The 26143-nt window shown below is 48.7% G+C and overlaps 1 protein-coding gene across 30 annotated transcripts in view; it reads left to right on the top strand.

Annotated features, from left to right (window-relative positions):
* LPIN1 (lipin 1) overlaps window positions 1–26143 on the top strand; it is a 160451-nt gene that overhangs the window by 29940 nt on the left and 104368 nt on the right. For 24 of the 30 annotated variants that reach the window (XM_078348477.1, XM_008981120.5, XM_078348459.1 and 21 more), the window contains exon 2: window positions 10884–10940. In XM_078348477.1, the coding sequence (XP_078204603.1) occupies window positions 10884–10940 (57 nt within the window). Of the gene's footprint in view, window positions 1–10883; window positions 10941–24375; window positions 24670–26143 lie in introns of those variants that run through there. The other 6 variants (XM_078348484.1, XM_078348483.1, XM_078348465.1 and 3 more) reach the window with 1 other exon arrangement.

The following is a 26143-nucleotide window of genomic DNA, read 5'->3' as shown; positions in this document are numbered from 1 at the left end:
AGATACTCACTAGAATCACAGAATGTTCTAGCAGGAAGCACCATGCATCCAGCCCCTCATTGTACACTAGGGGGACAATGAGACCAAAACAAGGGGGTAAACATCTCACAGTCACACAGCTGGGATCCCCAGCCCTGGGTTCTCTGTCTCCCTGGGACCCCCGTGCAGGGCTCTGCTCCATGGAGTTTCCCCTGCCGGGGATCCTGCCGTCTTTGTGCCTTCTGCTGCTGCACACACTTATGTGCCAGATGCCTGGGTGAATACTGGGCAATGGGGACTAGGTAGTCACCAATGGTCAATGGCCAGGCCTGGAGGAGCTCACCTCTCAAAGTGACCAGGAGAACATAACCAGGAACGGGGGAGACCCTCCACATGTTACTAGTGGGGACTTCCACCAGTTACTGGCCACAGTGTTGGTCAGACAAAAGCCTAAGATGTGAGGTTCCTTGAGGGCTGCAGGTATCAATGCCACCTTCATCTTTTCCACTGGGACAATTTGATAAATAAAACCATCTCCAGCCCCCTATCATAAATGGTAGCCTGAATGCAGATGGTTTGTGTTGTGGCTTTGAAGGCAGTCAAACTTGGGTCAAATTCCAGCTCACCCACACCCCAGCATTTTAGCTGGGTGGACTTGGATAAGTCCCTTGACATGAGCTCATCTGTTTATTGAAAAAAAAATCACCTTTATTTTTCCATTCAACAAGTATTTTACTGACTACCGTGTGCCAGCCACTGCTGCAAACACAATGATGAGACCAACAGGCACTGTCCCTTTTTAAGGATGCTGTCGTTAGCTGAGTATGCAAACAAATGTAAATTTGCAAACTGTGCTAAGTGCTGTAAAGGAGCTACAAGGTGCACTATGAGAGGGTGCGATCAGGCTGTTAGCAAGTTGAGGAGGCCAGGGACAGCACCTCAGAGGAAGGGACACTTGGCTGTGGCCTGGGGGATGAACAGAGGCTATCCAGCAGAAGCATGTCACGGGCAAGGGGAGTAGCACGTGCAAAGGTCACGGGGCTGGAATGCAGTAAGTGGAATAGGAGGGGTTAAAAGGCTAGTGTGACTGGGCCAGAGAGATCAAAGGGAGCAAGTGGGAGATGAGACGGCAAGCGCGGGTGAAAACTGTGTTCAGGAGGGTTTGTTCCATAATGGTTTTAATCATAGAGGTGACTGATATGATTTGGCTGTGTTCCCACCCAAATTTCATATCGAATTGTGACTTCCACAGTTCCCACGTGTTGTGGGAGGAAGCCAGTGGGAGGTAATTGAATTACAGGGGCAGTTCTTTCCCGCACTGTTTTCATGAACATGAATGAGTCTCATGAGAGCTGATGGTTTTAATAATTGGAGATTCTCTGCACAAGCTCTCTCTTTTCCTGCCACCATCCATGTAAGATGTGACTTGCTCCTCCTTGCCTTCCAACATGATGGCGAGGCCTCCCCAGCCATGTGGAACTGTAAGTCCATTAAACCCCTTTCTTCTGTAAATTGCCCAGTCTTGGGTATGTCTTTATCAACAACATGAAAATGGACTAATACAGTGACATAACCAGATTGTGTAACAAAAAGATTTTTTCTGCAGCAAGGTGAGTGAGCTACAGGGTGGCACAGGGAGGTGTGGGCAAGCCCATTAGGAGGCAGGCAGAATAGTCATCCCCCAAGATGCCCCCTCCTCATCCTTGGAACCTGTGAATAAGTTACATTATGTGGCAAAGGAAAGAATGAGGGTTGAAAGAATGAGGAATTAAGGTTACTCATCACTGGCCTTAAAATAGGGAGATTATCCCATATTATCTGGGTGGGCTCAATGTTATCAGATGAGCTCAGAGGATGGTCAGAGGTGCACACGTTAGAAGCATTCGACCTGCCCTGGCTATCTTGGAAGATGGAGGAAGTACTAAGCTAGTTTTATAACTGAAGAAATGGAATTTCTAAGGCATAAAGTGCCATGACCTACCCAAGACCAAGCATTATTAAGTATTATAACCGGGGCTTAGATTCAATTTCCTTGAGTATGAATTCTCTTTCCATTTCTATGCTATTCTGGGGGAATTCCCACCAGGTTAGAGCATGGACTAGGTCTGATTCTGGCCCTGCCATCACCTTGCTGTGTGACCTTGAGCAAGCACTTACCCTCTTGGAGCCCGGGGTGCGGAGGTGGTCTATATCTGGAACTTATTAACTAAAAGACGTTTCTAGGTAAACTGACAGGTTTTTGAGCCCCCTGAAATGGTGCGCAGGTTTCTGAGAATTTTGTGGAGAGAGGATTCATAGCTTTTATCAAAATATCAAAAGGGCCAAAAAGAGTTCTTTCTTCCAGCTTTAAAACTTGATGACTGTCATTAGAAAGTGAAATAGCCACGAGAAAGCGCATGGGTACTGACTAAATGTAACCTTTGTAGCCATCAGGCACCTCTTAGGCGAGAGCCTGTTACACGCGAGGCATTGTCACACATACTGGGAATACGGCAGGTGAGAAAGGAAGATCCTGTATTTTAGTAAGAAAAACAGAAAACAAATCAAGAATAACTGTATAACATCAGATACTGATAAAGTGCTAAGAAGAAAAAGACAGCAGGGTAAGGAAATAGGGCATGATCCGATGGGCCAAGGAAGTCCCTTCCAGGAGGGGGCACTGGAGCAGAGATCAGCATGAAGTGAGAGAGGGAGGCTTAGGGAGAACCTCCCAGGCAAAGGAACAGCTCATGCACAGTCCCCGAGGTGGAATAAGCCACCATGGATGATGAAGAGGTGGCAGGAGATGAGTCCAGAACTGTGAGCCGGGACCAGACCCCCTGAGGCTGCTGTAAGGCCCTGGAATTTACTGAGCAGACTGGGGAGCATGGGAGGTTCTGAGGAGTGGCATGATCTAACATTCCAGAAGGTTCCTCTGGCTGCTGTGAGGGGCAGAGCTGGCAAGGAGCAGAAACAGACTGGCTGTGGGGCCATTGCTGGAGCTGCGGGGAGAGAGCAGGCTGGCTGGGACTGGGTGGTGGCATCAGCACAGGGAGAAGTGGGCGGGGTCCCCCAGTGGAGGTGGAGCTGTGGAATTTGCTTATGACTGGATGTGGGTTGGGAATGGAGAAAGGGAGTGGCCTGAGCCCCTCTGAACCAAGCGCTGGGGCTTCTTGCAAGCACCTGCTGGGATGGACCTACCATTGACCCAGGTATGATTACTGCCTTCAAATGACTCCTGTGACTTGTTTCAGTGATGAGTGAGTGGTCTTTGCTAATTATGACTGAGGAGGCCCCTTAGAGAAGCCTGGCTGGACTTCGGGAGTTTGAGAAAATCCTAGGGACGTGAACGATATGGGCTTCCCTGAGAAAGATCCTGAGTGATGATCACAGTCTCGCATCAGAACGGCATTCAGGATGAGCTGTGTCCGGCAATGGGGCCGCAACCTTCACCTAGACCCTTAGAGGTCTAGGACAGAGAAGAAAATGAGGCCCTATGGGGAGCAGTGACCTGCCTGCAGCCACACAGGGAACGGGCATTACCCTTCACTGTTGGCCCCACCATAGCTGGAATCCAGCAGCCTGATTCTCATCAATTGTACTTTTTGCCTACTGCACTGTGGCCTTCCTCTTTGGAATGCTGAGTCAGCACACAGGAGGGTGATTATTTACCAAGTGAGAACTCTGATATGGCCCCATGGAGAGCTGGGTTTTGAATCATGGATGTGGCTCTAAGGACAGATTTGGGTGCAGGGTCAACCTTCGACTGGGAGGAACAAGTGGAGCCTAGTCACTGAGATGGGGACAGTGTTCGTGTCCCTATAGTGGGCAGTGAGGCAGGAGAGAGGAGGAGAGGTGAGGGGCAGGCAGGAGTGGATCACACAGGCCATGTGTGCCACAGCTGGGCCTTCAATCCCGGGCAATCGGGAGCCATGAAGGTTTCTAGAAGGGAATGATGTGGCGTGATGTGCTCAGTGGCGCAGGAGGCACTGGAGGTGGAGACCAGCCGTGTTGCCCTTGGCCAGTTAGGTACCCTTGCTTTGACAGAATCCAGGCATTTGATAAACAAGAAAGATGACCCAAAGAGGGGAAAGAACTTGCCAAAGTCACCCAGCAAGCCAGGGTTACAGTTAGAACCCACTTTATCCACCTCTCAGTGGGAGGAAGGGCAGGTGATGATGATGGTGGTAGTGATGATGAGGATGATAATAACAAGGAGTGTATATTGAGTCCTTGACATTAAGCATCTTCTTGGCTGGGCACGTTGGCTCACCCCTGTAATCTCAGCACTTTGGGAGGCCAAGGTGGGCAGATCACAAGGTCAAGAGATTGAGACAAGCCTGGCAAATATGGTGAAACCCCATCTCTACTAAAAATACAAAAATTAGCTAGGTGTGGTAGCACGTGCCTGTAGTCCCAGGTACTGGGGAGGCTGAGGCAGGAGAATTGCTTGAACCCAGGAGGCAGAGGTTGCCGTGAGCCAAGATGGCACCTCTGCACTCCAGCCTGGCAACAGAGTGAGACTCTGTCAAAAAAAAAAAAAAAAAGTATCTTCTTTAATCCTCACAAAAGCCCTATGACAAAGCTATTATTATTATTATTTCCCCCTTTTATACTTTTATAGAGGAGAAATGGAGGCTCAGGAATATTAAATGAACTGCTCAAGACCACACAGATGGTAAGTGGTGAAGCCAGCATTTGACCCTAGAACATTCTAGACAGTTTGACTCCAAAATCCTTGCTGCAGATGGCAAGAGGTTATCTCATCAGATTTTCCAGAACCGTCCCATGAGGAGTCCTCATAACTATAACGTCATCTCTTTCACCCCAGGTCTTCCCCAGCCAGAGCAAACCTTCCCTTATCCTCTTCCTTTATCTCAACAGGATACCAGGCTACCAAAGAAAGTGGGTTTTGTCACTGGAATCACGATGCAGGAGGATGTGTACATGTAGATGCAGGATTCTGGAGATGAATAGTCCTTAGAAACCACCTCGTGTAATTTGAGCCTCCGTTAGATGGAAAACTGAGACCCAGAGAGGGGCAGTACCTTGTCAAGGCCTTGCAACAGGTTTGTGACACCAGTGCTAAAGCCTGGATTGCCTGATCCCCAGGCCAGTGTTCTTCTCTTACATTTTGAATAGTTCCCACTCATTCCTGGAATCCTCCATTGGACTGTGAGTGGGTTTTCCCATAAAAGCAGACTGTATAAACCAACCACAGTGCCTTCAGGTCCCGAGTTACACACTGCCACTGTTCCTTCAGTTACGCTATAGTTTCCTCTGCCTTTCTTGTCCTGGAAAAGCTGACTTTGGTAGTACTGTCTCTATGTAAAAATGTTACCCTGCTTTTACAAAATTTTACAAATGAACGTTGGACACCCCGTTTGTAAACTGGGAACAGCCTGGAGTGTCACTGTAGACTTTAGGCCTGATAATCTGGAAGCATTTCTCTCTCAATTCTCTCTCTTTTTTCCTTCTGTATTTGTGAGATTTCTGCTGTTTCAATGTTGCACCATCTGGCTGGGCATGGTGGCTCATGCCTGTAATCCCAGCACTTCGGGAGGTCGAGGCGGGCAGATCACAAGGTCAGGAGTTCGAGACAAACCTGGCCAACATGCTGAAACTCTGTCTTTACTAAAAATTAGCTGGTAATGGTGGAGGGCACCTATAATCTCAGCTACTCAGGAGGCTGAGGCAGGAGAATCGCTTGAACCCAGGAGGTGGAGGTGGCAGTGAGCCGAGACTGCACCATTGCACTCCAGCCTGGGGACAGAGTGAGACTCTGTCTCAAAAAAAAAAAAAAAAAAAAAGTTGCACCATCAATGAAACAGCAGCAAGAGCTTTGGAGTCCCACAGACCTGAATGTGAATTTGGACATAGACTCCAGATATGTGACTTCCAGCAATTTATGGCAAGAACTGTAGCAGTGAGCCCAACCACATGAAGATTGCAGGGAATTGTGACCTGGGTCTTAATCTTAAGGAGGCTGTGATTGGAGTTCAATTTCAGTTTCATTGAGTATCTACCATGGACTGGTCAGTTTCAAGTGCATTTTCCCTCTGACTCTCATGGCAGAACTTATATGAGGTAGGTAGTATCATGTAAGTTCTTTAGGAGAGGAAACTGAAGCTCAGAGAGGGTAACGCAATGATCAGCATGATTCTACTCTCAAATGGCAGAGGCCCTGACTAGGACCAGTCTTGGAGGTTCTATTTCAAACACTTTTTGCGCAGTAATAATTGGCATAGTCAAGGGAGCAAGCAAACAACATAGCCCAGAGAAAGATGGCAGGAAAGTATCCATCTTCCATTTACTCATCTATCTGCATTTACTGTGTTCATTCTCTAAGCATTTTTCCATTTTTTTTCTATGTATCCTATTATCTATCTATCTATCTATCATCTATCTATTGTTTGCTGTACATATCCATGGACAAAAGATGGTCCAAAACACAACAGGATTTCTGTTTTAGCCAGCTCGGGTTATTATAAGAAAAATACCATAAACTGGGTGCCTGAAATACCTTAGATTGATCTCTCATTGTTTTGGAGGCTGGAAGACCAAGACCAGGTGCCAGTATGGTCAGGTTCTGGTGAGGGCTTTTTTTCCGGGGTTTGCAAACAGCCACCTTCTTGTGTCTCTTCACGTAGCAGAGTGAGATCATCTTTCTCCTGTCTCTTCTTATAAGGTCAGTAATCCAATTTACGAAGGTTCCATCTTCATCACCTAATCACTCCCCAACTTCTGCAAGGTGTCACCTCCAAATACCACCGCCTTGGGGATTAGAACTTCAATATATGCATTTATGGCAGCAGAAGTGTGAGTGGGGACACAGATATGCCATCCATAGCAGTTACGTAAATTTATGTTAAATGAGAAATAAAAGGCAGAAGGAAATCAAGACAAACAACAGAGTTGAGAAGGAGGCTAACACAAGCATGTGCTTCATGGAGTCTGACTCACATGGAGAACAGGAATGTGCTCTGGAGGTCAATGCACTGAACGAGGACCTGAGCAATCACACAACGCATGGTACAAGTGAGGTCGAAGCACACCGGCTGCTCCCAAGATGCTTACCTATTTCTGACCTTGAATCTCCCACTTCATGACCATCATCCAGAAGTAGCCACTGACATCTGTGTGGTACCTTACTGTTTTCACAGTATTCTCTCTTGATTCTCACATCAGTCCTATGAGCTAAGTATTTTATGATTAGCCTTTCTTTACAAATGAAGATACTGAGGCTTAGAAAGGTAATTCCTTGCCGAAGGCCACACAGCTCCTGGTGGAAGAGCTGGAGTTCACAGCCAGGTTCATTTTTGGCTTCTACCGTGACTGCCAACTGCCTGATGCCAGAGTCCAGATGGCTGAGCTTCGCACTTCACGTTAGAATTTCAAATGACAACAAATAGTTGTGGGCAGAATGAGCCTATTTTCTTCTTAGCTTTGAAAGAAATTATTGTTGAAATATACTGGGTCACCGTTTTTAGTGTTCTCGTGTTTATATTTAAACTCTGAATTCAACCCTTCTCTTGGGGGTCGGAGATATTGCTCCTCTGGCAGTGCAAGAATAATATATCTTGTATTTGATTTGAAACTTCATTTTGAATCAGGACCAAATCCAAGCACTGTGAATTTGAACTGCTGGCAGCCTTCCTAGCCTACCACGTGAGTGCGAAACCAATCCAGCTATTGTACGCAGAGAATTCTGGTGCCCGTGTGACTGTGTTGGTGGCCCCTGAAGAATTTGAGTTGGATGATCCAGAACATTTGTACCCAATTGCATGACTTTTTGCAGCATGCTGAAATATTCCACAGGAGCTGAAATAGAAGCAGCAATGGATTCCACGAAGTATTTCAAATGCATTGCTCAGTTGAAATCAGGACTTCATTAGCTGCCATGTTAAGCAACATATAGATGAAGAAATCAGTGGCCTTACCCCTGCTTCCCCAGCAAGGATCCACATTAGATAGAATCTCTTAACTCACACCTGCCTTCTTTCCCAGGTCTGTCTTAAAGGAGAATCTATCCTTTTTATTTTGGATGCAGTTCTAGGAGACTAGAATATTCCTCCCTAAATCCATCCCTCCTGCTTTCCTAATTTAGTGAATGATGTAATCATCTACCTTCTCACCTAGGCCAGACGCTACCGGCATCCTTGACACTTCCCTGTTCTTCAACCCCTGATCCAAGTTGCATATTGTTTCCTGGTGATTCTACCACGTGGTTGTGTTCAGACCTCGTCTTCCTCTTTGTTCCACTGTCATCACCTTGGGCCATATCCCGGCCATCTTTTGCTGGAAAGCCATCTTTTGCTTCAAATTCACTTCTCTGCACCCTCCATGCAGAAGTCAGCGTGGTCCTTGTAAGACACAGATCTGATCATCTTCCCCCGCTGTGTAATCCCCAGTGGCACACGGTAACTGCTCTCACACTGCTCTGAGAGCCTCGGGGTTTCTGTAGCAAAGATTTCAGACCCCTTCCCAACTTGACCATAGCCATTTCCCTTTTTTTCTAATTACATAATGGGCTCCAGCAAGAGTTGTTGTTTGAGGAGGGCATTCTTTAAAAAACAAAACGGGCTGGCTCCTCCTGAGGGCATGTGAGGCCTTCACCACCCTGGCTTCACTCTCCCATGCCTCCTTGCCTCACGGTCCCCTCCTGGCACCCCCTCATGCCCACTGCATCTGCTGCAAGTACTCTGTAGTCATGAGGGGCTCCTTGCTGTTCCCAACACGTGTGCGATGACTTTATTTCTTTGAACATGCTTTCTGCTCAGCTTGGAGTGGCTTTTCTCGCCATCTCCTTTCCCAGGGTTCCCATTCACCCTGTAGAGGCAGTTCAGCTGTCCTCTCCTGTGGAAGGCACGGAACTTTCCCTGCATTCCCCACGAGCACATGCTTGGCTTCCCCCTCTGGTCTCTCTGGACCCTGGCCGTATCATCTAGCCCTGGCCACAGAGATCTTTGTTACTTGTCTTCCTGCCCTCCACTAGATTGAGTGACTTATGGATAAGATTTGTATCGAATTTTTTGCTATGTTCTCAGTACCTAGAGAAGTACATGAACCCCTGGAGCTCTTCAGTACGTCATGATGTAAAGCAACACCATCAACTAATAGTCAGTCAACAAATACGTGCTAGAAAAGCTAAGTGGGTCAGATGAATATGAGGTGGGGGGCAGGGCCAACGAGGGACAGGTCGGGGAAGAGGGTTAGGGGCTCCTTGGGCTGTTTATCCTGGTCTGCTGCAGCTGAACTCAGAACACACATGCTTTTGAGTTTAATTCAAGTATAACTTTTAAGCCTAGGACTACTAATACGTTCCTTAGGAAGGCTGGGCCTACTCTATGTACCCTTCGTGCAGTTCTAACTGGGACGCTTGTGAGAAAGTGGCACTGCCCAGGTCCTACTCTCGCAGGACAAGCTGCTGACAGAACCGCTCAGACACTGGAGTGAGGAAGGAAGAGACTATTCAGCTGTGGAGCATCAGTACACTGGCGTCCAAAAGCTGAGCCCCCCGAAGAGCAGTTTCTTTCCTTTTTTAAGGGCTTGCAACTCTAAAGGGGGAGCAGAGGTGAAACTGTGTTGTTGCCCATTGGCTGGGCAGCTGACCTCACAGACTTTGACTTTTATCCATCTGGCGTGTGTGGGAAGGGAAGAAGGGGAAGGATTACAGGAGCCGAACAAAGGCAGCATATTACTTGGTGGCAGATTCAACTCTAAGGGGGGTTCTGGATTGTGCAAACATGGGGTAGGTGACTGGGGGCAGGTTCCTGGGCCAGAGGAAGAACATTCCTCTGCTACATTTTCAAGGTTTATAGATAACATAGACATCGATTACAGAGGGGAGTTATTTCCCACCCTCAGGCCTCGCTGCGGCAAGGCCACCTGGTGTCAGTTAGCTAGTTGCCTGACTGCTGACTTCAGCTTCTTGCGATTTTACTTTTTTTGTTTTTAACCAGCAAGCAATAGGCAGGAAATAAATGGCTTCCTCTCTCACTACCTGCTAGGATAATGCCACACCAACAGTCCTAATAGATAGTACCTGAATTGGGCTTTGCCCTTTTGCCCAAATAAACTCACTGAATGCTCACAATAACTGCTGTCCCTCAGCAGGGCAGGGGTTACTGTTACCCACATTTTTACAGGTAAGCAAACAAACCCTGTGGCTGAGCAACAGCAGAGGCACCGCTTGACTCATGTCTTCCGACTTCCAATTCCATCGATTTCTCGTGCCGCCCGACCTCCTCTTCCTCTACCAATAGGATCCATGTGCGTTGGGGAGGATGTGAAGATGGAGGAAGAGTGAAAGAGTGAGAGATACAGGGAATCTCCAACCGTAGAATGCACCCTGTGTAATTGACACATCATAGTCGAATGTGCTCTAAGAAAAGACACCACAGTCTGTTGTTTGTTTGTTTGTTTGTTTGAGACACAGTTTCACCTTTTGCCCACGCTGGAATGAAGTAGTGTGATCTCAGCTCACTGTAACTCCGTTCCCAGGATTCAAGTGATTCTCCTGCCTCAGCCTCCCGAATAGCTGGAATTATAGACACCCACCCCCATGCCTGACTAGTGTTTATATTTTTAGTAGAGACGGGGTTTTGCCATGTTGGCCAGGCTGGTATCGAACTCCTGACCTCAGGTGATCCACCTGCCGTGGCCTCCTAAAGTGCTGGGAGTACAGGCCTGAGCCATGGCGCCCAGCCACACATACTTCTTATTTCTTCTTTTAAAAAATTGAGACATATAAAAAGAAAAAAGAAAAAAAATTGAGATACAGCTTACATACCCCCGAATTCACCATGTTGAAGTGTGGAGTTCAGTGATTTTCTTTTAGTGTATTGGCAAAGTTGTGCAGCCATTACCACCACCTAATTCCAGAACATTTCTGTTAATCAATTTCTAATGTTTTTGTTTTTCAGATTCCAATAATGAGAGACCCTGGGTGGATTCGAAATGTATGGTCTTCAAACATTAACGTGAGTGCCGTTGTGGTAAAATGTCCTTGTTACACTTTTGCATTTTAAGATTGGAGAATATCCTCCATGTCTAGCTGTGGTTTGTCACCATGGATATCTGCAGGCTCCAAAGCAGGGCTGTTTTTCGGTTGATGCTTTCAGAGATGGCCCGCAGCACTTTCTCAATGTTCAATAAGCTCCCCACGGAGCTGCAGACATTTCGGTTGGTTTCTAATCTCTTCCTCCTGAGATGCATCCTCCTCCAGGCAGAAAGATGATTTTGTCGTCTCCCTGATTAAAAAGCATTCAATGGCTCCCCAGTGCTAATAGGAAGATGTCCGCATTCACACTGAGGCATTGGTTGCCCTTGCTGGACCATCCTTACCGCAAATGCAGTCACACACATCTAATAAGAGCCCTTGCCTCATGCCTGAGAACCTCAAGGCCCTTCCCCAGATTCTGCCTCTTCCTCCCGCTGCAGCCTCTTTGCCTTGCACCTGGCTCCCAGCCTTTGGCCCAGCCCCTTCAGTATCTCTGGGATTGGTTTTCATGCTTTGCTGTCTGCCCACAAGGCCATCTTTTTGGCTCTTCCTAGATCCTATGTTCCGCAGCCCAAAGGTCATCACTACCCTCACCCCTCAAACTCTCAGCCTCTACTGTTTGGTGAGGGGATATTTTATTTATATCCTCCCACTCCCAGAGGTGGTCCCGAACTCCCTCTCCTGTTCCTTTCTCCTTGGGCCGTCACCTTGCCCTGGAGCTATAGTTGAAGCTTCAGGGCATCATACAGCTTGCTACAGGCCCACAGGTCTTACCTCTGAGGTGCTTCCACAGTGGGGAAGAGACTGGAGGCAGCACGTGTGGATAGGGAGGCTCCAGAGGGGCTGTGGAATGATACAGGGTAAAGTGATGATGCTGGAATGCTTAGTGTCTCTCATGTGGCCTGGCCCAAACCCTGTGGCTGTGGAATAAAAGTATCACTTAGCCTCCCCACCCTTGAGAAGCCCACAGTTAGAAAGGGACTCGAACAGAGCGTGGACCGAGGATTCACAGAGGACACCTGAGGCCCAGCGTGGCAGCAGGCAGAGCCAGACATTCATCGAGAGGAATCCAGAGGTGTCAGTGACGTGGATAAAGAAGGCTGCAAGGGGCTGGACGCAGTGGCTCATACCTGTAATCTCAGCACTTTGAGAGGCTGAGGCAGGCAGATCACGAGGTCAAGAGATCCAGACCAGCCTGGCAACATGGTGAAACCTCATCTCTACTAAAAATACAAAAATTAGCTGGGTGTGGTAGCCTGCGCCTGTAGTTCCAGATACTCAAGAGACCGAGGCAGGAGAATTGCTTGAACCTGGGAGGCAGAGATTACAGTGATCTGAGATTGCACCACTGCACTCCAGCCTGGCAACAGAGAGACTCTGTCTCAAAAAAGAAGGCTGCAAGGAAGGCCTGGCCCTGGCACTCTGTGAGGAGCAGAAATTCTATTTCCAAGTTGATTGGCAGGGACTGGGGCCAGCTGGAGGCCAAGAATCCTGAGCAGAGGACAGTTAGTGGCAGTTATGCCTGGAGGGAGAAAAGCCCCTCTCTGTGAGGAAAGGGTGCAGGAAGTCACAGTAACTGACCCCTTCACCTGTGGGTGGGAGTGCAGGCCCCACAGTCACAGAGGTGGCCTCGAGCAGCTTCCTGTGGCCCAGTACCATTCTCCAGACTGTGGGGCAGGAGCCCATGTCTACCAGGTTCCAGCCCAGCCGCTGGCCCCACGTGCAGGACAAGGAGAGGCGGTCAAGGAAAGGCAATCTGCTGGTCTCCATGCCCACCCTGCACGGAGCTGGGTTCCCAGCAGCACGGGGAGCTCAGGACCGGAGGCGCCAAGCAGGAAGCTCCTGCTTCAAGGGAGAAATGACAGAAAGCCTCCGCCATCCATAGCAGGGCTGCTGCATGAGGAGTGCAGAGTCTGGTTCATGGCTCTGCCGCTTACAGCAGGTGAGACACTGAGCAAGTTACCTGACTTCCCTGAGTTGCATTCCACATGCGGACAGCAGGATTTCATGGACTCCTCAACAGAAAGTGCTTGCTGTTCCCCACGGGCCTCGTGGGAGAGGAGAAATAGAGCTTGGAATAGCTTGCGTGGGGTGGGGGTTCAGAGGCAATTTCAGAAAAATGCTTCCAAGAGAAGACGAGTGTTCTGCAGGGTATTGAAAGAGCCATACCAGTTGGCCAAGCACAGAGGTAGGAAGGGCACAGTGTCTCTGAGATGTGGGGGATGTGATTGGAAGAGGAGAACAGTGGGAGATGAAGGAGGAGGAGGAAGATGGGTACCGATGACCAGGAGGCCTCATCTGCTTTTCTGAGGACCTGGAACTTTATCCTTCAGGTAATGGTATGCGGGGGGCCAGGACAGGTGGATGAAAGGGCCCCAAACAGGCAATGTCCCCTACAGATCTGCACCCGCTGACGGTACAGTTATGGGGGTAGCCCGGAGGCAGGGAGCAGCTCTGAGCCCACTGTTAACCTGGCTGAGTGTGAACTGCCCATGGAACTTCCCCAGGTGGGTGACCAGCAGGCAGTTGGAGGCATGGTCTGGAGCCCAGGGGAAAGGTCGGGGCTGGAAACACCAAGCTGCAGTCCACAGCGGACGGAGCCGGCGGGGAGCAAGGCAGACGACTCATGCTGGAGAGTGCACGGCATGGGGAGGTGGCTGCGGCATCAGGCAGGCTTCCCATCCATACCTCTCCTTCCATCCCCAAACCTCTCCTTCCATCCCCGAGACCTCTCCTTCCATCCCCGAACCTCTCCTTCCATCCCGGAACCTCTCCTTCCATCCCGGAACCTCTCCTTCCATCCCCAAACCTCTCCTTCCATCCTCGAGACCTCTCCTTCCATCCCCGAACCTCTCCTTCCATCCCGGAGACCTCTCCTTCCATCCCCGGGACCTCTCCTTCCATCCCCGGGACCTCTCCTTCCATCCCGGGACCTCTCCTTCCATCCCCGGGACCTCTCCTTCCATCCCCGGGACCTCTCCTTCCATCCCGGGACGTCTCCTTCCATCCCCGAACCTCTCCTTCCATCCCCGAACCTCTCCTTCCATCCCGGAGACCTCTCCTTCCATCCCCGAACCTCTCCTTCCATCCCTGAACCTCTCCTTCCATCCCCGGAACCTCTCCTTCCATCCCCCGAACCTCTCCTTCCATCCCCGAACCTCTCCTTCCATCCCCGAACCTCTCCTTCCATCCCCGGGACCTCTCCTTCCATCCCAGGACCTCTCCTTCCATCCCCGGGACCTCTCCTTCCATCCCCAAGACCTCTCCTTCCATCCCCGGAACCTCTCCTTCCATCCCCGGGACCTCTCCTTCCATCCCCGAAACCTCTCCTTCCATCCCCGGAACCTCTCCTTCCATCCCCGGGACCTCTCCTTCCATCTCCGAACCTCTCCTTCCATCCCCGGAACCTCTCCTTCCATCCCCGGAACCTCTCCTTCCATCCCCGGGACCTCTCCTTCCATCCCCGAAACCTCTCCTTCCATCTCCGAACCTCTCCTTCCATCCCTGAACCTCTCCTTCCATCCCTGAACCTCTCCTTCCATCCCCGGAACCTCTCCTTCCATCTCCGAACCTCTCCTTCCATCCCTGAACCTCTCCTTCCATCCCGGGACCTCTCCTTCCATCCCTGAACCTCTCCTTCCATCCCCGGAACCTCTCCTTCCATCCCCGGGACCTCTCCTTCCATCTCCGAACCTCTCCTTCCATCCCCGGAACCTCTCCTTCCATCCCCGGAACCTCTCCTTCCATCCCCGGGACCTCTCCTTCCATCCCCGAAACCTCTCCTTCCATCTCCGAACCTCTCCTTCCATCCCTGAACCTCTCCTTCCATCCCTGAACCTCTCCTTCCATCCCCGGAACCTCTCCTTCCATCTCCGAACCTCTCCTTCCATCCCTGAACCTCTCCTTCCATCCCGGGACCTCTCCTTCCATCCCTGAACCTCTCCTTCCATCCCCGGAACCTCTCCTTCCATCCCCGGAACCTCTCCTTCCATCTCCGAACCTCTCCTTCCATCCCCGGAACCTCTCCTTCCATCCCCGAACCTCTCCTTCCATCTCCGAACCTCTCCTTCCATCCCTGAACCTCTCCTTCCATCCCCGGAACCTCTCCTTCCATCCCCGGAACCTCTCCTTCCATCCCCGGAACCTCTCCTTCCATCTCCGAACCTCTCCTTCCATCCCTGAACCTCTCCTTCCATCCCCGGAACCTCTCCTTCCATCCCCGAACCTCTCCTTCCATCCCCGAACCTCTCCTTCCATCCCCGAACCTCTCCTTCCATCCCGGAACCTCTCCTGCCATCCCCGGAACCTCTCCTTCCATCCCCGAACCTCTCCTTCCATCCCTGAACCTCTCCTTCCATCCCCGAACCTCTCCTGCCATCCCCGGAACCTCTCCTTCCATCCCCGAACCTCTCCTTCCATCCCTGAACCTCTCCTTCCATCCCCGGAACCTCTCCTTCCATCCCCGGGACCTCTCCTTCCATCCCTGAACCTCTCCTTCCATCCCTGAACCTCTCCTTCCATCCCCGAACCTCTCCTTCCATCCCCGAACCTCTCCTTCCATCCCTGAACCTCTCCTTCCATCCCCGAACCTCTCCTTCCATCCCGGAACCTCTCCTTCCATCCCCGAACCTCTCCTTCCATCCCCAAGGCCTCTCCTTCCATCCCTGAACCTCTCCTTCCATCCCCGAACCTCTCCTTCCATCCCTGGGACCTCTCCTTCCATCCCTGAACCTCTCCTTCCATCCCCGAACCTCTCCTTCCATCCCCGAACCTCTCCTTCCATCCCCGAACCTCTCCTTCCATCCCGGAACCTCTCCTGCCATCCCCGGAACCTCTCCTTCCATCCCCGAACCTCTCCTTCCATCCCCGGGACCTCTCCTTCCATCCCCGAACCTCTCCTTCCATCCCCAGGGCTCTCCTTCTGTCCTGGCACTGATCATTGATATGGCCCAGTATCCATAGAAGGCAGGTCCCTAAATTCCAGTAGTGTCTAGTGATGAGAAAACCAGAAATGAGGAGGAAGTGCGACAGGGAAGAGAGTAAGACTCAAAGTCTCTTTCTCCTCTCTCCCCCTGCCCCTCTCATTCACCCTCTCTCTCCCCTCCCTCTCATTCACCCTCTCTCTCCCCTCCCTCTCATTCACCCTGTCTCCCCTCTCCTTCTCATTCACCCTCCCCCCCATTCACCCTCTCTCCCCTCTCCCTCTCATTCACCCTCTCTCCTTGCTCCCTCTCTCTCTCTGTCCCTCTCCCTGTCGCCGCCGTATCTCTCTTTCCCTCCCTCCTGGTGACTGTGACACTGCACTAGGCACTGGAAACCCAGTGACGAGTATGTCATGGTTAGCCTTTTCCTTCTGGAGTTCACCAAGCGGGGGTGGGGTGGGGTGGGGTAGCGGGGGTCACAGTGATGGTGGGTGCCCTGTGACAGGTGCTGTGACAGAGTTGACAGTGGGCTGGTGGGTGTAGAGAAGCCAGCGATGCATTCTCCATGGACGGGAGGTGTGTTTGAGGAAAGGTTTTTCTAGGAAGTCAAGCTCTTGGTTTGAAGAATGTAGCTGTGGAATACAGAAACCCAAAGACAAACACACTCACCAACCCACCTCCTCCTGCACCCTCCCCAAACAAGGTCGGAGATGGCCAAAGGCCAGGAATGCTGGAGGGAGCTCAGAGCCAGGATGACTTATTTTCAAGGCTCCACCTTTCAGCTCAGGCTGCACTGTCCTGAGTTTGTTACACCAAAAGCAGCAACTTCGTTCCCGCCATGCCTCCCTCCTGACCGATGCCTTCTTTGATTGTGACATTTCTAATACGAACAATTCCCAGAGTTCTAGCTTATCCCAGCCCAGTTACTGGAAACCATATTTCGCTTTTTTCTTTTATTTCTAGTCTCTACGTTTGGGAAAGGACTGGACTTAATTTTAGTTTTCTGGAGGGAGCACGTTTTGTTGGGGGAGGAAGCAAAGCTTTACCTAGATTTAGACATATCTTTGAAAAATGTGATCAAAGCGATTTATGTGGCTGGTCCTATAGAATCGACTGGGGAATACCGGCTCACAATGAAGGTCACAGTCTCCTGTTCTTACCCAGCTTGTTTACGCATCTTTGCACATTGTCCTGTGGATTCACACCTGACAGAGGAGGGTCTGGCTGGTTCTATGGCACATCATATGCCAATGATCCCTTTCTCATGCTCTAGCGTTTATGCATAATCTCATCATGTTTTGGTTTGTTTTATGTTCAGACACTGCCTTTCTTTTTTTTTTTTTTTTTTTTTGAGCCGGAGTTTCGCTCTTGTTACCCAGGCTGAAGTGCAATGGCGCGATCTCAGCTCACTGCAACCTCCGCCTCCTGGGTTCAGGCAATTCTCCTGCCTCAGCCTCCTGAGTAGCTGGGATTACAGGCACGCGCCACCGTGCCCAGCTAATTTTTTTTTTTGTATTTTTAAGTAGAGACGGGGTTTCACCATGTTGACCAAGATGGTCTCGATCTCTTGACCTCGTGATCCACCCGCCTCGGCCTCCCAAAGTGGACACTGCCTTTCTTGTAAAGAGTTTTCTTGGTGAGGAGTGATATGGGGGGTGTTTTTCCTGGAGCTTATGTTTGCCTCTCTTTTTCATTGTTAGGAGAGAGGCTACTCCCTGCCCATCCCCCCACCCTCCAACTTCCTTAAACTTCGATATTAGCCTATCACGTGGAAACCGTCAGATTATTTTTAAGTCTATTTCCTTGTTATCATTGGCATCTATTCCTTCTATTTTGATGAACATATTTTTTATACGGCTTTTAGGATTCCTTTTTAAAAAAGTTTATTTAACAAACCTTATATAGCACAAATCAAGTGACAGGTTCTGTTTTTCTAACAGCATTACAAATATTCCCTCACTTATTCCTCACAGTGGCCTTCTAAGTTGGTCCCGTTATGACTTCTGTTTGAGAGCTGACAAACTGAGCACAGAGAAGCTGAGTCATTTGCTCAAGGTCACACAGCTAGAAAGTGGATAGGTTAGAATTCAAATCCACAGAGGTCCAGAGACCTTGCTCCTAAGCACTATTCTACTCTACAAGAAGTTTTTCAGTAGTTTCTAGTTCTTTTCATTGCTTCCTTGCTTGTAGTGCCTTTATCACGAGCTCAAGTTTCCCCAGACTGTCAGCTCTCTGTGTAGGTGCCCTGTTTTCCAGGACCTCTCTCTAGGAGACATCTCTTCCCGCTGGCTCTTAAGTCCGCCCACAGAGCTGTCTCCTTGGGAGGCCCTCACTAGAGCCACTGTGACCGGATTGCTGTTTTTTTCCTTCTTTCTTAGAAGTTTACTCTTTCACAATGAGCAAAAGCTAGAGGGAGTACATTTCCAGGTAACCTCCCAGGAAACGGGGATCAGGATATATATGAATATGAGATGGAGTCTTGCTGTCACCCAGGCTGGAGTGCAGTGGAGCGATCTCAGCTCACTACAGACTCCGCCTCCCAAGTTCAAGTGATTCACCTGCCTTAGCCTCCCAAGTAGCTGGAATTACAGGCACCTACCGCCACACCCAGCTAATTTTTGTGTGTGTTTTTGGTAGAGACAGAGTTGCACCATGTTGGCCAAGCTGGTCTTGAACTCCTGAACTCAAATGATCTGCCTGCCTCTGCCTCCCAAAGTGCTGGGATTCCAGGTGTGTGGAGACATACGTTGAATCTTTACATGTTTTAATCTTTAATTTGGCTTCACCTTTGAGTTGGGTTGAATTTAGAATTTGAGGTTCATGTTCAGTTTTCACAGAATTTTGTACACGTTGTTCCATTACCTTCTAGCAGCAAATGTTCCCTCTATGCCTGTCTGGCTTTGGTTTCTTTGTAGGTGAGCTTTTATTTTATTTTTTTCCTACTGGAAGCTTTTAGAATCTTCTGCTAACTCTTTGTGTCCTGAAACTCCACACCGATGTGCCTTGTGGCCATTTTTCAGTCATCTGCTCAGAACTTAGTCTCCTGGGGGACAAGTCCCTTCTCCTCTAACACATAACAGCTGATGAGGTATTCCAGGAAATAAAAGGAAAATAGAAAACAAGCAAAGGATGGTGGCTAAGGACCCAAGGAGTGGTTCTCCATCTCTTTTATCTTCTATTGCCCAACCTGGTCTGTGATTTGGCAGATTTTGTAAATTTCACTTTCTATTGTTATTATTTTCACAATCCAAATTGTTTACTTTCCAAATTTCTTTTTTTGTTCTCTAATGATTTACTCCTTGCAGCATTATTCTGATTTTGTTTCATAAATGAAATGGCAACCCAAATCTGAGCTAATCTGGGGATTTTTTCCCTATTAATTTCTTTTCTGTTCCTTTCATTATTTTTATTTCTTCTGGAACTGTTTCCCCTGTTGGTCATTTTTCCTTTCACATTGCAGGGTTTCCTCAAATGCTTGGTACTTTGTAGTTGTTTTTATTTAGCAGGGATGGAATAAAAATCTTGCCTGGAGGCTCTAACTGGTAGAGTTCATTCTGAAATAAAAAATTCAGGAGCTCACTCTGGGAGGCCAAGGCGGGTGGATCACGAGGTCAGGAGTTTGAGACCAGCCTGGCCAACATGGCAAAACCCCATCTCTACTAAAAATGCAAAAATTAGCTGGGCATTGTGACAGGTACCTGTAATCCCAACTGCTGGGGAGGCTGAGGCAGGAGAATTGCTTGAACCTGGAAGGTGAATGTTGCAGTGAGCCAAGATTGTGCCTTGCACTCCAGCCTGGGCAACAAGAGCAAGATTCCATCTCAGAAAAAGTCCAGGCACGGGCTGTTATCTGGGGCTCCTGAGACTAGTGCCTGCTTGAGTTCTGTGGGCAGGTAGGCCCCTCCCTTGCCGCAGCCCCCTTTGCAGAAGTCCAGGGTACAGCTTGCTGTAGGTTATTTTAGTCAGACTTTCCCTTTGCTTTCACCTTCCAAATATGATGAAGTATCTTTTCCATTGAAGATGCCCCTCCCACTCTCTACATTGCTGTGAGTTTTAAATTCCGAAGTTTCCTTGAAATTTAACGAGCCATCTGGAGTAAAGGAAAAATAAATGCATGTTTGTCCCTTGCTCTGTCTGACATCTGCCCTGGTGTTTTCTTCCTTGCCTAGCATTGTTAATGGAGCTCTCACGCGCCTGCGCCTTGACAGTCACCGAGCTCTGATCTAGAAATGTGATGTGGTGGCCCTTATAGTCAAGTCAATCGCTTCCTTTTTTTTTAAGTGTGAATCATTGTGGCATGGATTAGCGACAGGCACTAGCACAATCAGATACAACAATAATGCATTTAATTGGAATCTGATACAGAATGGTCATTTTTTTGTTGAGTGAATTCTGAGTTGTGAATAGGAACGTTGTATTCCTGCCCCACTTTGGTATGGATTTCCAGTCCTCCATCATTGCCTTCTCCCACCCCAGAGGGCAGCTTGCTCTGACTTGCTTGTCTTCTTTTCTCTTGCTGGAGACACTATGTATCTACTAGAGTTTGCATTCCTTGACCACAGAAGCCTCTCTGAATTGTTTACCCCTAAAATGGCCCACAAGAACAGCAATGATACCTTTAACACCAGTATATGCCTCATTCATTTATTTTTATGATGATGAGTATATTTCTATTATAGTTTATTTATTTTTATTATGATGCATATGTTTTTGCAACAGACATTATGACCCATGATATGATACTTAAGCATTCATTTAAAAAATTTTGTTGAACACCTATTAAGGGCCAGGCACTGCACTAGATACTTAAGCAGAAAAGGTCTCTTCCCTCCTATTGCATCTGTCTGCTGGGAAGTAATTCTACAATAAATGCACACGCAAATGGAACATTTTAACTGTAATATGTAATTACTTCGAATAAAAGATATGCGGAACAGCCAGAGGTCAAATAGGGAGAACTGACGCAGCTGGGGAGGTTGGTAATGCTTGGACTAAGGTTGACGAGTGAGTGGCAGTTGACCAGGTGAAGAGCAGGGAGGATCCATGTTAAGGCTGAGCTTGCACAAAGGCCCTGTGGTAGAAGGGAACAGGACAAGCCTGAAGAAATGGAAGCAGTACAGTATGGCCTAAGCTTAAACCTGGGGAGAAGCAGGGAGCCAGGGCAGCGGTGGCTGCCGACATGTGGTCAGATGTTGGATGCTGGGGCTAGAGCATGCGGGTATCTGGAGAGTGAGGTGTCTGGTTCTGAAGTTCTCTAGCAGATCCAGCTGTCTCCTGAAGATGCTGCGGCTGAGTTGAGCACGGACCAAGAGGATGTACGGTGGCAGGTTAGGCATATGAGGTAAGGTGTGTGAGAAGAGAAATCAGACTGAGTAATGTTGCAACAGGGCGAGTCCTTGTCTGCCCAGGCCCTGCTCTCTGACTCCATCCTGCTCTTCCATTTGAGATTCCAGAACTCCCAACTGATTCCTTATCTAGACTGTGCTGCACTCTGCTCAGAACTTCCTCCAATTAGGTTAGCTGTGCCTGAATCTTCACTTACACATCTCCAGAGGAGGGAGAGGAGAAAGTATTGGGTGGGATGTTACCTATTTAAAATCAAGGTGAATTCACATTAACTCCTTCTTCTGAAATGATATCAATATCCCTTGAGATGATTAGAGATACCCTGGGGTATCCTGGACCTGAGATTGACAGTTACTGTACTGCATGTATGTGTGTGTGTGCGTGTGCATGTGTGTATGTGTGTCAGGGGTGAGGGTGCAAGATGATCTGTGCCTGTGAAGTCACATCATAGAGGTGTAAATTATAGGTCATGGCTAAAAGGTGTTCTGGTGGTTCTCTATTTCCCACCATGTCACTTTCCAGTTTGAGGACTGAGGTCCCCAGGTGACTTGTGCAGGGTCTCATGTAAGGGACAGAAAACTAACCAGAATCCAGGTCACCAGCTCCCCAGAAGCACACCGTGTCCAGCATACCCCAGACTCTGGAAAGACATTTGGGATTGTATTGTAACTGGGCCTTTATCCTCACTGTTCTGGGAGGAAAAAGCACAGAGTTTGGTTGAGGCCCAGGGAAAATTTAATGTGGAGATTGCGGACAGCCACTTTTCCTCTGGTGACTTGGGTCACCTTATGGACCCAGCCTGATGTCTGGCCCAAGGGCAAATCTGAAACTCAGAACCTTCAGACAGAGTCCTCCTGTCCCTTCTCTTCTCCTGGGACAGAAGCCTTGGTCACCTAGAAGGGCGGCACAGACCTCCAAATGTGGAGAGAATCCTCTAAGGAGGGTGGGGAGGGGAGAGGAGAGGAGCGAATGCCACCTCAGCACAGAGAAGTCCAATGGCAGCTTTCAGAAGCCAGACTTGCCCATCTCTGCATCAGCCATCATTCATCTGTGGTTGCTCAGGCTGACAGAGACAGGAAGCTCAACACAGAATTCTCCAGTTGATTTTGAAAGAGCTACAGTAGTTCATTTTGGAAGACAAAGAAAAAGAAGGCGGGAGCTAGTTCATTGAGTTAGGGCTGGATGGAGCATGGAAGGAATCTAGCTCCAATTGCCAAAGTCATGTTCAAGACCCCTCCACAGCCCCTTTCCAATTGGGGGTGCAGCTGGGGGCTTCCAGATCACGTCTATGCAGGCCTGACTTACTCCTGGGTCCTTTTGATGGTCCGAATCCACCCAGCTCCATCCTTCATCGCCTTTGAGATTACTGACAAATGTAATTCATTTGAATGAATGAATGCCAGTCCTTAGACACTAGGCCTCCGCATCTCCATCTCCCATTCCTCACACTAGGTTTTCTTTTGTAGATTAAGCAGCTTCAGATTTCATATTTAGACCATGGTTTGGCCTCCCCTTTCAGCCTGGGTCATTCTCTTTCAAACAGGAGAGCCGTTATCCTCAGGGGTCTGCAGTATGATGGCCAGTAGGGACTGCAGTTTGCGAAGGGTGGTATGGCCCGCAGAGAAGCCCAGGAGAAATGAATTCCTTTGTTTCCGGCTAATAGATGTGTATTTGTGCAGCCCAAGATCACGGGGTTGGGAAAATGCAAAGCTACCTGATCTTACTCTGCTAAGGCTTGTGGGAGTATTACATAAGCCAGAATCTTGTAGCCCATTGAACATAAAGCTTCAGTGACACCCTTTTCAGTCTCAGTAGAACACTGTACACTTTTGAGGATGAGAATCATTATTTCAGAAGCAAGTGAATGTTTTTTGGCTCCCAAATTTGAATAAGGAAGGGTTGACATGATCTGGAAATCCTACAGAAGAGCCTAGCACTTAGAACAAATGATCGGTAAATATTTTAGGAACACTCACACTCTCTTATATAGGACAGCCGAATGTGGTAGATTTGCACGACTTAAAAGATGCTATTGCATAATAACAAGTCAACAAGGCAACGTACAAATCCCACGATGTGACTAGAACCTACTGCCCTGCCTTTGAACATTAAAGCGTGCTTTGTAGGACTCTGCAGCGACTATGGATCTGTCCAGGGGACCATGAGCTAGAGACAAAACAAAAACGAATCTCTTTCCCTGTAAGAACTTACCTTCCAAATGTGGCTTTCCCATCAAGGTTCAAAAGCACTGCTCAGAGTGGAGAGGGGCAAGCAGGTATTGTATGCCCGGCATACTAAGGGCTTGCCTTTGCATTTTCCCAAAGAATGAGGTGACCCATGGTTCATGAACTGATGTCTCTAAGTTGCACTTTCTACTCTGATGTAGACATTTCGAACTAGGCACAGTGATTGTGCCTAAGTCTTGCTAATGAGAAGAAACCCCCTTGAATCCTAAGCATTTTTTAAAGACTTCGAAGGAGGAGCACAAAAAAAAGTGGGCTCCCAGGGTCACGCCTGAGCAGACTTCTGATGCTTCAGTGGCAGTACCGTCATATTTTAAAGGATTCCATTCTGTTGAATACCTTTCCATTTTAATACATTAAAAACTCCTAATTTCAGTTGATTGGACAATAATTCAAAAATTGTATCCTGTAATGATTCATTATTTTATCCCTCTGATTTAGATTTAGGCATTTCAAAGAGCTCATCTTTAGGGACTTGATGCCTTTTCTATTCAGCATTTATTACAAAAATCTCAATATCAAACTGAGTAGATACCATCAAATTTCTGTAATTCCCTCCCTCAATGTTTTCTCAACTTGTTGGAGTGCAACATTCTGAATTGAAAATCCCTTCTAGTTAGCTTGCTGTGAATTCAGAGATCAATGAGGAGAAATGCGATTTCATAAAAGAACCTGCCCCTGCTGTGCTCCAAGCCTTCTATTGGCCTCTGGTGTGGACCAGGCTCGAGTTCAAATCCAGGACTGGCCTCCTGCATGCTCCCTGCGGCAGCCCTGTTCACTCCTCTTCATCTCTTTCTCTCCTCCTCTGAGCACCACTAAATGCTGATGTCATAGTCCCCGTGGGGGGCCTCAGAATCCTGCCACCCAACAATGGCCTTTGAGAACCTGTGCACAGAGCATAGATGAGAGCTAGCTGGAGAGGAAGAGAGGATGGGAGGGGAGGAGGCAGGCTGAGGGAAGGAGCAAGAGGGAAGAGAGAATGAAGGGCAAGACCAGCACTAGCCATGCCTGTCCTAACAGCAGTCACCTAGCAGTGGCCCAGCCTGCTGAGAACTAGAAAATCAGAAGAAAAAGGAGAATCTACCAGGAGACCCAGGTTCTCATGAGCAGGGACCATCATCTGAAGTTAATGGAAGCTGAGCGGGGTCCTGACCATGTGCCTTCTGATGGGCGATGAGACTTTCCTCTGAAAGCTAAGGTAAAGGGCAGGCAGGGAGGGTGGAGAATGGCAATGCTTCCAGAGCTTCCTGGTGACACGGGTCAACACTTCCCCGACTCGGGCTTCTCAGGCACTGACTGGATCACTGGTGGGGGGCGGGGGGCAGTGACTGAAAATTCGGGAGACTGGAGCCGTGCAACAAGATGGGGAATTTTGACTCTATTCTTTGTTTGCTGGTTTGCTGTGGGCTTTTAGACAGGTCTCTCCAGCTTTTCAGTGTAACTGGATGCTTTCTCAAGAATTCTTATAAGAATGATAAACTATTGTTCATATTTATAAAATTCTAAAGTAGCTGGGTGTGATGGCTCAATCCCAGCACTTTGGGAGGCCAAGGCGGGTGGATCACTCGAGGTCAGAAGTTCAAGACCATCCAGCCTGATCAACATGGCGAAACCCCAAAGCCCCGTCTCTACTAAAAATACAAAAATTGGCTGGGCGTGGTGACACGCACCTGTGACCCCAGCTACTTGGGAGGCTAAGGCAGGAGAACCGCTTGAACCTGGGAGGTGGAGGTTGCAGTGAGCTGAGATTACGCCACTGTACTCCAACCTGGGCAACAAGAGCAAAATTCCATCTTAAAAAAAAAAAAAGTTCTAATGTAGACGGTAATTTTTTCCCCCAATATTTTATCTTATTAACATGGGGAATGTGAAGGAATTGTCATTTGGAAGCATGGGCCAGCCTGCGATGCTGAGAGGATTTTCAGGGACAGGGAACTCTCCAAGTTGGAGCCTGACAGGAATCCTCAGAGCCTAATTTCTCTTAGAGGGACAAGAAGCAGGAGGGAGAACTTTCATTCTCAATCCAGGACTCAGAGCAAGCCCACAGCACCGGTGGAAGTCGGTGAAGTCTGTCTCTGGATCCCCTCACCCTTTCCCTCTCCATGAGAAAGAGGGGTCCCTAGAGTTTTATGTAGCACTGGGAACCATTACTCAGGCAAAAACAACCAGCAAAAACACACTCATAGGAGTGTGTTTAAAATCCATTGGGATTTTAAGGTAGTAGATTGTTTGTTCTGTTTTGTTTCTGAGTTGGGAAAAGGTGGTTGTCAGAGACTTTTTGAAACAGCCAGCCAGAATGGTCTGACGCTCCAGGGCTCCTGGCAGGGAAACACATGGGCACAATCCCGGAATCAGTTTTTTCTCCCTGGATTTCTTGCCCTTCTTTTATGGATGGATGTGGAAACCAATGAAGATCCAGCTTTCCTAAATATAAGAAGACATCTAAGAGATAAAGCCACCAGGGCTCTCATCTCACAGGGCAGGATCAGGACGTAAAGCCCGCAGGGAGGCTGCCTTGGCCCCACCTTGAGCCTGTGTGGTGACTGGCAACGTTATTGCTGGAGTGATCAATTCTCATCGCTCAAAACGATGGAAACACACTGTCCCTTCATCAGTTCTCCATGGCAATCAATTCATGGTCATAGCTTCACCCGATCACTGACCATCTGGCC

This window comes from Callithrix jacchus, chromosome 14 (assembly GCF_049354715.1).
Source record: "Callithrix jacchus isolate 240 chromosome 14, calJac240_pri, whole genome shotgun sequence".
Classification (NCBI taxonomy): domain Eukaryota; kingdom Metazoa; phylum Chordata; class Mammalia; order Primates; family Cebidae; genus Callithrix; species Callithrix jacchus.
The sequence above is the reverse complement of the archived record's forward strand: the minus strand, read 5'-3'. Positions and strand labels throughout refer to the sequence as shown.